The 11,010-nt window shown below is 37.8% G+C and overlaps 1 protein-coding gene across 1 annotated transcript; it reads left to right on the top strand.

Annotated features, from left to right (window-relative positions):
* The first annotated feature begins 8,012 nt into the window (after nt 1–8,012).
* Nucleotides 8,013–9,146, top strand: LOC120905889. Its single transcript, XM_040317191.1, has 3 exons — nt 8,013–8,069; nt 8,131–8,286; nt 8,349–9,146. The coding sequence occupies exons 2-3, from the start codon at nt 8,259–8,261 to the stop codon at nt 8,933–8,935; spliced, it is 615 nt and encodes a 204-aa protein (XP_040173125.1). The 5' UTR covers nt 8,013–8,069; nt 8,131–8,258; the 3' UTR covers nt 8,936–9,146.
* The last annotated feature ends 1,864 nt before the right edge of the window (nt 9,147–11,010 follow it).

Raw genomic sequence — 11,010 nt, 5'->3', positions numbered from 1 at the left:
TGATCGTTTGGAACATGAAAACCAGATAGATGACGGTGCCGGCCCTAGTGGAACTTCGAATGGTATGAGGTTTATTGCAATTATGTATTACTTCATTTATAACAATTATTTTGATACGGGTTGCAGTAGCTGAACAAGGTATGAATTCTTCACAAGGCAGTGATGCACTTGCACAGGATAATATCGTCGGTGAAACTTTCTACGAAGGGAAGCTGCTTATCTATCAGAAGCCGATGATGATGTAATCGACTATTTAATGGAAAGTTCGGATGATGATATAGATCCAGCAGCATCAGATGACCCATTCTCTGCTGAAGATGCTTTGCGTCAATGGGCAATATCAACAAACCAAACATACGACTCGATTGCCCAAGTGATGGATATAGTTCGAAAAGTGAGTTCCTGTAACCTACCTAAAGACGCTAGAACCCTACTAAAATCAATCGAAAAATTTCGGCTGATATCCTGACGGTAGAAGGTGGTCAGTACTGGTATTATGGAGTGCAGAAATGTCTCACGAACAAGCTAAGGTACATTCATGAAAATGCTTCTGTCTTACTTTTCATAAACAAACTAATTAATGTCTGTTTGCAGTAATACATCTCTGAATTCGACACCACACTCTTGCTTAATGTATCCATCGATGGTTTGCCGATATTTAAAAGCAATAATTTACAATTCTGGCCGATTTTAATAAATATTCATAACATGCCAGAAATTCCTGTTATGATTGTTTCAATTTACAGCGGAACAAAGAAACCTAGCATCGAATATTTTTTAAAGCAGTTCATCGAAGAAATAAACCTATTAACTAGCAATGGGGTACAAATCAACGACGTGAGAGTTGATGTAGTGGTACGCGCCATAATTGCCGATTCACCAGCACGGGCGTTTATAAAAGGTAAAACAAAATTGCATTTTATACTTCTAAAGCACAAACTATTGATTTAATTCGTTTTTTACAGGTGTCGCCAACTTCAATTCATTTGATGGTTGTTTGAAATGCACTACCAAAGGTGTCAAAATGCAAGGAAGAACAACTTTCCTTGATTGTAGCGCACCAAAAAGAACCGATAGACATTTTAGAAAGCGGAAGTATGGTGGTCATCATAAACTTGACTCGCCACTACTTTTGTTAAATAATTTTGATCTTGTGAAGCAAATAATAGTTTGTGATCAACTACATTTGATAGATCTTGGTGTCACCAAACGGATATTGATCGGCTTGTTGTTTGGTAAATTTGGGTTTAAAAAAAAATTGTCGTTTGCTGAAATAACGACAATATCTGGTATGCTAATGACAATCCAATTGCCAATAGAAATCCATAGAAAATTTCGATCGTTACACGATGTGAATCACTGGAAAGGCTCAGAGTTTTCATCATTTTTATACTATGCAAGTTTTTCGGTGTTGAAAAACATCATGAGTGATGAACAGCACAAACATTATATGTTGTATTTCTGTAGTATAACATTATTCTCTCGAACATCTACAAAGAACATTGGCTGCTTGCTAATAATTTACTCTTTTTGTAAAAAGTATGTTGATGTTTACGGACCACAGTTTATCTCGAGCAACGTTCACAATATTACACACATATTCGAAGAAGTAGATGAATTTGGTCCACTGCGGACGTTATCTTCTTATTTATTCGAAAATGCTCTACAACACATAAAAAATTTGTTGCGTAACGGATGGAGGAGTTTGGAACAAGTTATTAATAGAATTGCAGAACAAGAAGCGTATTATGTCCATAAAAAGATGATATTTCAAGTTATCCATCTATTAAACAGAGGTAACATTACCACTCTCCATGTTCGCAAAGGATTTTGCTTGAAACCTGGACACCGAGATGGGTGGTTTTAACCAAATCTGGAAATGTTTGCCAGTACATTAATGTAGTTGCACAGGAAAATGTAACAAGCCTAAAAATAATCGCCAGAAAATTAAGCAACTCTACTCATTGCTTTGATTATCCCTTTACATCTAAGCTGATTAATATGCACCGTGGAAATCTCCGTAGCTTTGAGGAAACAGAAGTACAAATTGATTTACAAGATGTGAAATGTAAATTGGTAGCTGTTCCTCTCCCAAAAGACAACGAATTCGACTTTGTTCCGTTAGTTCATACGTTAATTGAATAAAACAGAAATGTACATTTTAAATTTAATCTTTATTGCAATTTTATGGTTTTCATATCACATGATGGTATTTCCGAACACATTTAATAAATTCATTCATTTCTAACTTACATAACGACACTGCGCAACTTATACGATTTCTAGCGTCGATGATGAGAAGTTCTAACTAATCCAACTAAGTTTAGCCTTTGACCACCATGCTTGAATTTGTTTTGGAAAAACCTTTGATTGCTTTATCAGATGGTGTAACACCGTATGTTCCTATGTCTTTAAATTGCCTAATTATATTTTTGTATTCGAAAAAGCATATTTTTTCAATGGGACGACTTATGCCCGTCCACGTGATTTGAGTCACTAGCTCCTTTGTAAATATTATGTCCATAGCCGCATGCATCCTTTCTTCTGAACAATCTGATGGTAGACGAGTTTCTAAATAGTCATTGAAATTCTTTCTAAACTCAGGTTCCGACAATCTTTTTTCAAGCGTATCCAGATCATTTTTGTTTGCTAGTGGTTCCCACTCAAAACTCGACACAGCCACAAACCCTGGACGAGGAATCAATTTGTCAGAGACAATGTTGAATTCCGACCGCATCAATTTGATTTGTCCTTCCAAAGCTGCTATTCTCTTGTTTGATATCTCTGCTTGCTGTCTTTGCTCCTGTTGTATTAAGTCTAGTTTGTTGATAATTTCGTTCCATAAATAATCTCCTTCAGTTTGTCTATTGGTTTGTGTTGAACAGGATTTTGCTTCGAAGTGGGTCTGGAAACATAAAACATGAAAATTAGCATGCAGTATTGCCATCAAAAAGGAACACTCTGTTTACTTTTTAGCAAGTCTTGTCGTGAGGTGCTCGGTGTTTGGATGAAATTTTCGTTATGTTCTTCGTATGTTTGTGTTTTATCTGAGCACGAGGATAAATCTTCCAAAACATCCGGATGTAAATGATGATAGGAGTTTATTTTGACTGGCGGAGTAGATGCTAGAAATAAACCATTCATTTGTAAATGAAGCGAATACCTCGTCTACGTATTTACCCTTACATGCTTGATTGATCGGTAACAATACAGCCTTCCCATTTTCATTTGAACGATGAACCTCGGACGTTTTGCGCTGAAAGTATGGAAATATGTTCGCGTGAGAACGACTAAATGCTAAACACTTTTTTTCTACAATGAACTCACTTTTCCATCCTGCGTCTCTGATGGTTTATATAGCGCTATAGTTGCGTGTCTATCAGCGGAGAAGCGTTGGACCAATCACTACTGCGGTGGGGATATGTACTGCACATTCGAAGGAACGAGTTCAAATCCATTCATCAAAGAATCAAAAGGTAAATCTATATCTCTTACACTAAATAATAACCTAACATTAGAACGATATACAACACACACCACAGCTTGTCAGCGAAACGCACAACGCAATACGTGTGATTGACAGTGCGCGGCTCAACAAGACGATAGAATGACAGCAACAAAGCTTTTTGATTTTTTGCTGGCAACACTGTATGTTTTGACATTGACATCAAAATACATCGCAGGAAAAACATCGCTGGTGTTGTCAATGTCGGTCTAAACTGGTGTTATATAGACGTCTTTCGGCGGACTTTCGGTGACCCGAAAGACCACCAAAAGATCGTCTTTTTCAGCTGTCATTTGCAGCCTGGGCAGCACTCGTGATTGAAATGAAATTCATTTCGGTTCACGTACACATGTGCGATGATCAGGGTAAGACGCACATGGTTGTGACGTCTGATCTGACTGGTGATATTTTGGTAACCAACTCCTGGTCAATCAGTTTGTCGTGATTTTTGGTATCTTATTATCGCGATAGAATTAGAACATACGTGGCGCGGGCGAGTGGTGTTTTATTAGCCATGTGCATATGATTAGAAGCTTCTAAAACTGTTCTAAAACTGAGAAGTTGTTTTAGAACAAAGAGCTCGCAAAAAATTGTCGCGGAAGATTTTGTGGGTTGTCTAGAAGCAGTGTGACAGAAAGTAGCCCAATTTTGCAAACAGAGCTACTTGCCTCGCGCAATAGTTCTGCTGCACCAAATAGAATCAAATTATCCAGTTTGTTTACCAGCCAGATTAATGCCAAGCTAAAAGGAAAATAAAATTGAGCACAATTCAACTTTTTTGTTTTTTATCAAAAAGCAGGTTGACTGGGTAAACTGAGCTACTTTGATCTACTCGGTGTCAAATTTATCAATGCAATTCATCAAAAACGAGAGCGAAATTGTCGCAGAAAACGTTGTCGCTTTAAGTCTATTTAAACGGTTACGGGTTTCAACCACCGACACTTCGAACAAAATGAGCTTCAAAAGTTGTCTCCTTATTTCAAATGAAAATACGTTAAACACTAGCGCCATCTTTATAATTATTCGCTTACTACACTGACACAGAAACTGAAACTGCTAAATCCCCTTTTTGTTTTTCTTCGCAAATTCCAATGCGTATTGTTGTATGTACTTCTCACATCTTTTACATTAATTTGGAAACTTATAAAATGATTTTCCTGTGTGTTTTATCCAATAATTCTCACAAAATCTTGCCTGACACTTCCTTCGCAATTTGTATTTAGATAAGTTGTTAACATCGAAGCAGCAGTGAACAGCGCTTACTTTGACAGAAGTGATCGCCTCACTGGTAAATGCAGTACTTTCGTGTGGGACACTTTTGTAACGTCAGTGTCACGTCGGTTTGTCGGTGTTTCAACCATAATATGCTATTCTATTAAGTCACTAATATTAAGATGTGTCGTACAAATTTGGAAATTAAAAAACAGGCTATGAGCAACCTGGTCTCCATACACATTGGGCTTGGAGAACGATTGTTGTTGATGTGTGTTTAATATTTACATTTCAAGAGGCATAGCAAGCGGAAAACAATTTGGTTTGTTATTCGAAGCTAGGAGATGAAATTTCAAACGGTTCGTGTTTCATACCATTTAACATATCAGCAAGTCAAACCACACGTAGAATGGAATCGAAGTAACAGCTTCATATTTTGGAGCCATGCACCAGCGTTGGATGCTGGTGTCATACTTAGCACTCATACTTAATTCATGGTAAGTTTTGCTTCTTTCTTTCACTCGATTGATTGATAAACATTATTTTTTGCTATTTTTAGGAATGGTTTATAATGTAATAAACTCGAGCGAAGTTTTTCCAGTTTAGTTAGATTGCGTCTCAACAGCTTCTACTGTGTGATGTAGCTTTTTCTCCGAGTGTTGCCGGTTTCAAAGGATACCCGCTCGCTGTCGGTTACTAACCAACGATGGATGTATACAGGAGTGCATTGCCACGATTACGACGGTGCAGGCCATTTGACGTGCCGGCTGATTCTCTGACCGATCCAGTTTTGACTATCACATTTGCTCGCTTTGATGTCACCATGTTGTTGCATGCCATCGCCGAGATAAGCATCTACTTGGCTGTGAATCCACTCCGGATTCGACGCGTATAATGAACCCAAAACATTACCGACGCTGAGCATTATAACATTTACCGTGGCGTGCAGCGGATCCTGTAGAACTACAGGACGCTCCAGGAAATAATTTCCATCCTGACAATGAATGAGCTGTTCGTAGTGTTGCACATAGTGCATTGTGCTAGCAATTTTCGCACAGTTTGGTCTACGAGAACGGTGCGCTTTTTGTGCTCTTGAAGTGCTATGCGCTTTGAGTTTTTGAGCCCTGTCCGCTCTTTGAGCTCTTGAGGTTTGGTCTCCATTTTTTTCCACGTCCATGTAAAACTTTCCGCACAGTCGCGTACTTTAAGCGCTGTGTTGTAATGCGCGCATAATACGATGTGATGTGCGCATAATATGATGTGCTGTGCGCATGATGCGCCGTTTCCAGCGTTTCGAATTGCAGGCGTTTCAGGTCACAGAAGTGTTCATAGGCTATGCCGGCAAGCTGGTGAACAAAGAGAACATTATCAAGGTTTACACCATGCTCATGAACGGCAAACTCGACCAACTGACGGAGATTGCCTTTACATGGTCGGTCCGATCGAGAATTTTGGCAAAATGAAGTAAAGCGTCTGGCCAAGGAACCGGCCTAAGAATCCTGTCGACTCAAAAAGATAAAGTAGGCAGTTTTCCAGTACTTGCGTCGGCGTTCGATTTCGGTTGGAAAACGATCAAGCAGAGCTCCTCGGATGTGAACTCACTTCAGCGACACCTCCTCATTCACTGTGTTGTTAGTGTAATAATTTTAATCGAATCGGCGATATTCTTAGCATACGAGGCGTGTAATTTGTTAGTTTCTCCATAGTGCAAATATAAAAAGATGTTTTGTAGATGGATGAAAAGGTGGATAGTTTTTGTTTTATATCCTGCTTTTATTATTTCCATATCCGAAAGCACTAACTCTAGACAAAGTCACCAAATTCCAGCACCTTTCATAATCCACCTTTGGCGCAATTGACACCGCGCACGGGTACGGATTTTCTAACGGACACGGCATGCTGACACCTAGCGTCTATCCACTGCCACCAACAACAGTCCGTGTATCCGCCCCCGGAGATCATCATTAACATAGGATTCCCGTTACCATCAAACAGCGTAAAATTGGTCATCTGGACAAGAAACTTAGGTAATGTCCGCTAAAAGTCGTGCTGACTCTTCCTTCCCTTCTTCCAAATCGCCTCAAATTCCAGTGCCAGCTGTTTGTGGGTCTAAAGTGTTTTTCTAGAGTAATTACTAAATACATTATGAAGCGGTAATCCTTGCATGTGCACTGCTTACGAGAGTTCATACATAAACGTTTGGATCAGCAAACTGAGTCTGGCAATATCTGTAGGATGCGGGATCATTTAACCAGCTAGCAGAACCGACTACTGTTTCTAATCATATGCACATGGTTAATAAACACCACTCGCCCGCGCCACGTATGTTCTAATTCTATCGCGATAATAAGATACCAAAAAATCACGACAAACTGATTGACCAGGAGTTGGTTACCAAAATATCACCAATCAGATCAGACGTCACAACGACCATGTGCGTCTTACCCTGATCATCGCACATGTGTACGTGAACCGAAATGAATTTCATTTCAATCACAAGTGCTGGTGATAGAACCAGTGACATTTCGAAATTGATCACAGACAAACAAAGTCACGTCAAAGTGACCGACCAAGAGGTGGTTGCTGCAATGTCACCAATCTGGTCACACGTCACAACGACTCCCAGGCTGCAAATGACAGCTGAAAAGACGTCTTTCGGCGGTCTTTCGGGTCACCGAAAGTCCGCCGAAAGACGTCTATATAACACCATTTTAGACCGGTATGGAACCTACGTGCGATGTTTTTTTTGGTTCTATGTAAAACGATGATACTGAAAGTAAACAGTGTTGCCAAACAATTAAAAAAAGACCGCTGTTTCTGTTCTTGAAGGCCTGTACTCATCGGCAACACTGTTTTTCGATCTGTTTCTTTGCGCCTTTTTCTTTGACGTCATCGCAGGACGCTACACACTGTGTGCGCCATTTGCATTGGATCTTTCTAGATTGCTGGTTGCTTCGAGATATTTTGGGATTATCAGACTGCTTGTAGATTGGTTTCGAACCTGCCATTTTTCGTGAAGTTGTTCATTTCTCCGTTAGGGCGTTAGTGTTAGATGATACGCTGCTCTGCGTATGTCACAGCAACTATTGCAATATAAAGAGGCAAAATGGAACAACAATGCGCTGCAGGCGTGAAGCGACCAAAATTGATGACAAAAAAAAAATGGAAAATTCGTGATTGCGTCAACTCAAAGAGGTAAGAGCAATTTCTTTTTCTCGATGTATATGAAATTAAATAATGTTTTTCATGACATGCAGAATATACAGCCAGCTGCGAAACTTCGTCTACAAGCACCATGAGTCAAATAATACACAAGAAAGAAAACATACTTCAACTTTATTGCAGCCAGAATGTAAGTGTGAACTTTGTCTACAGAATTCTGAAAATATTATGCAATATCTTCTGTTCAATAGTTTTACAAACGAGCACCACAGGCGAAGAAAGCTCAACGTTAAACCTTCACCCTCAGTTGCTACATGAATTATCATGTAATTCTATTGAGCATTTGGATTGCATTACTAATATCGAACAAAATACTCCAATGCCTTCCTGCCAGAAGTCAACAAAACGTAAGTGATTACAAGATACAATGCTACATAACATTATTTATGTTTATTTTTCATTCCATCAGATTTTCTACCAACATTTCAATCAACTGCTACTCAAACCAACTTTTTAAACAGTGGTGAACAAATGCTATCGGATATTTTAGTTAAACTGGAAAATATACAGGAGGAGCAAAAACGACAAGCAGAAATGATGAACAACAAATTTGCTGCTATGGATCGACAAATTAAGTTAATACGATCAGAATTCAACATCGTGACTGATGAGCTGATTACACGATCTGGATTTGTTCAGCAAACATACTTTGAATGGGAACCAGTTAAAAATCAAGAGGATTTAGATAATCTGGAGTGCAGATTGGCTGAACCCGAATTTAAGAAAAACTTTTCTAAATATTTGGACAATCAGCTTTCTACAGAAGGTTCAGATGACCGCTTACATGACGCAATGGATATTTTTTTCAACAGAGAGTTTGTAACTAAACTAAGTTGGACTGGTATTGGACGGCCGAATGCAAAAATTTGTTTCAAAAAGTACGTCAACGTAATTAATCAATTTAAAGAGTTAGGTACATTCGGTGGTGTGACTCCAACAAATCAGAAATTGAAAGATTTATTTCAAAACAAGTTTAAGCATGGACATCAGACTTGATCTGGTAGGGTTAGTGAATACTTCTCATCACCGCCATAGGAAATAGGCATCCATAGGCAATGATTACGTTTTTATGATCGTCGGTTCATACTAACCCATACCTTCCATTGAATTCAATTCAATACCTTCCATAAGATTCTTATCGAATTACATTTTTCATCTATGTGTTGGGACTTTTTCATATATTTTTTCTGATTCTTCTAAAACTTATGCTTCCACTTACTTAAAGAATAACCTTTGAAGTGTGATATTTTGTTAATGAAATGATTTAATAAAGAAATGTACTCAATAAGTTCTTGCTATTTTTTTTATTAATTATATTTTACATTACAATTGTATGAACTAAGGGAACAAAATCAAATTCCTTGTCTGATAAAAGAGGAACGGCAATTAATTTACATTTTACATCATCCAAATCAATAGAAATATCGTTTTTCTCCAAATTACTGAGATTACCCTGATGCATATGCATGATTCTTGAATCAAAAGGATAATCAAAACTGTTTGATGTATTGATTAATCTTTTTGCCGTTATCTTAAAGTTTGTTTGGTTGTTTTTGATGTGTGAGACTGCGTTTATATATTGGCAAACATATCCGGATTTGGTTAAAAACCATTAATTTCTTTGTCCATATTTTAAGCAGAATGCTTTTCGGATATGAAGAGTGATAATATTACCCCTTTGATGAATGAAAGGATAATTGAAGCTATCTTTCTTTTTATGGACATAATATTCGTCCTGTTCTAACAATCTGTTGATTACTTGCTCTAAGCACTTGTACCCATTGCGCAATAGAAGTTTCATTTGCTGTAGTCGATTTTCGAACTTATAGGATGATAACGTATATAGTGGACCAAAATGTTTCACTTCTTTGTAAACGTGTAGCAGATTGTGAATATTACTTGAAACGAATTGAGGTCCGTAAATATTTGCATACTTTTTTACAAATAATTGAAGCAAATTATTAGCAAGCGGCCAATGTTCTTTGTAGACATCTGATGAAAACAATGTTATAGCGCAAAAATATAGCATAAAGTGTTTATGCTACTCAGAGCTCATCACGCTCTTGAAACATACAACACTTGCATAAAATAAAAACGATGAAAATTCTGATCCTTTCCAATGACGCAAATCTTGAAATGAGCGGAATTTTCGATGAATCTCTGCTGACAATTGTATGTTCATCAACATTCCAGATAATTGTGCAAGTGTAGAAGGAGAATGTCTTTTTTTAAAGCCAAATTTACCTTCAATCAAGCCTATCAAAAATCGTTTTGTTACGCCTAAGTCAATTAAATGCAACTGATCACTAACAATTATTTGAAGGATGATATCAAAGTTATCTAATAACAGTAATGGCGAATCAATTTTGTGATGATCGCCGTACATTTGTTTCCGAAAGGCTTCATTCGTTCGTTCGGATGCGTTGTAATCGAGAAATGTAACCCTTCCTCGCAGTTTGATCCCTTCGGTGGTGCATTTTAAACAGCCTGCGAACGAATTAAAGTTGGCAACTCCTGTAAATTATAATTTTTAATTAATATTTAATGATAAATGTTTTAAACAGTATTTTGTTTTTTTGTTTACCTTTGATGAAGGCACGAGCTGGTGAATCGGCAATTATAGCACGTATTTTAAAGTTCACCCTCCTACCGTCGACTTCTACTCCATTTTTCATGAAAAGATTTAAGTCTTCGACAAACGGTTTAAGAAAATGCTCAATACTAGCGGGTTTTGTAGTTCCACAATAAATTGAAACAACCATAACTGGAATTTCTGGTTTGTCATGGACGTTAACTAATATAGGCCAGAACTGTAGGTTATTACTTTTGAATAAGGGTAAACCATCTAAAGACACATTCAGCTCAAGTTTGACGTCAGGATCCAGAGATATGCCACTGTAAATAGTTGTCATTGAATTTATCATCATCACAGAACACGGTCACTGTTCTGAATACATACCTTAGCTGCTTGGTAAGATATTCTTGCAATTTACGATGCCAATACTGTCCTCTTCAACTATCTGTAAATCGGTCGAAATATTTCGTTTTACCTTCAGCAAAGTTCGTGCATC

Source organism: Anopheles arabiensis, chromosome 2 (genome assembly GCF_016920715.1).
Source record: "Anopheles arabiensis isolate DONGOLA chromosome 2, AaraD3, whole genome shotgun sequence".
In the NCBI taxonomy this organism is placed as follows: Eukaryota; Metazoa; Arthropoda; class Insecta; order Diptera; family Culicidae; genus Anopheles; species Anopheles arabiensis.
Note: the sequence above shows the minus strand (reverse complement) of the source record. Positions and strands in the feature narration are given on the sequence as shown.

Bases quoted from the DNA above. Each gene is read 5' to 3' on its own strand.
- LOC120905889 (XM_040317191.1), top strand. From the start codon at position 8,259: ATGCCTTCCTGCCAGAAGTCAACAAAAC. The intron at 8,287-8,348 runs GTAAGTGATTAC...TCATTCCATCAG, and splicing joins CTGCCAGAAGTCAACAAAAC to ATTTTCTACCAACATTTCAA.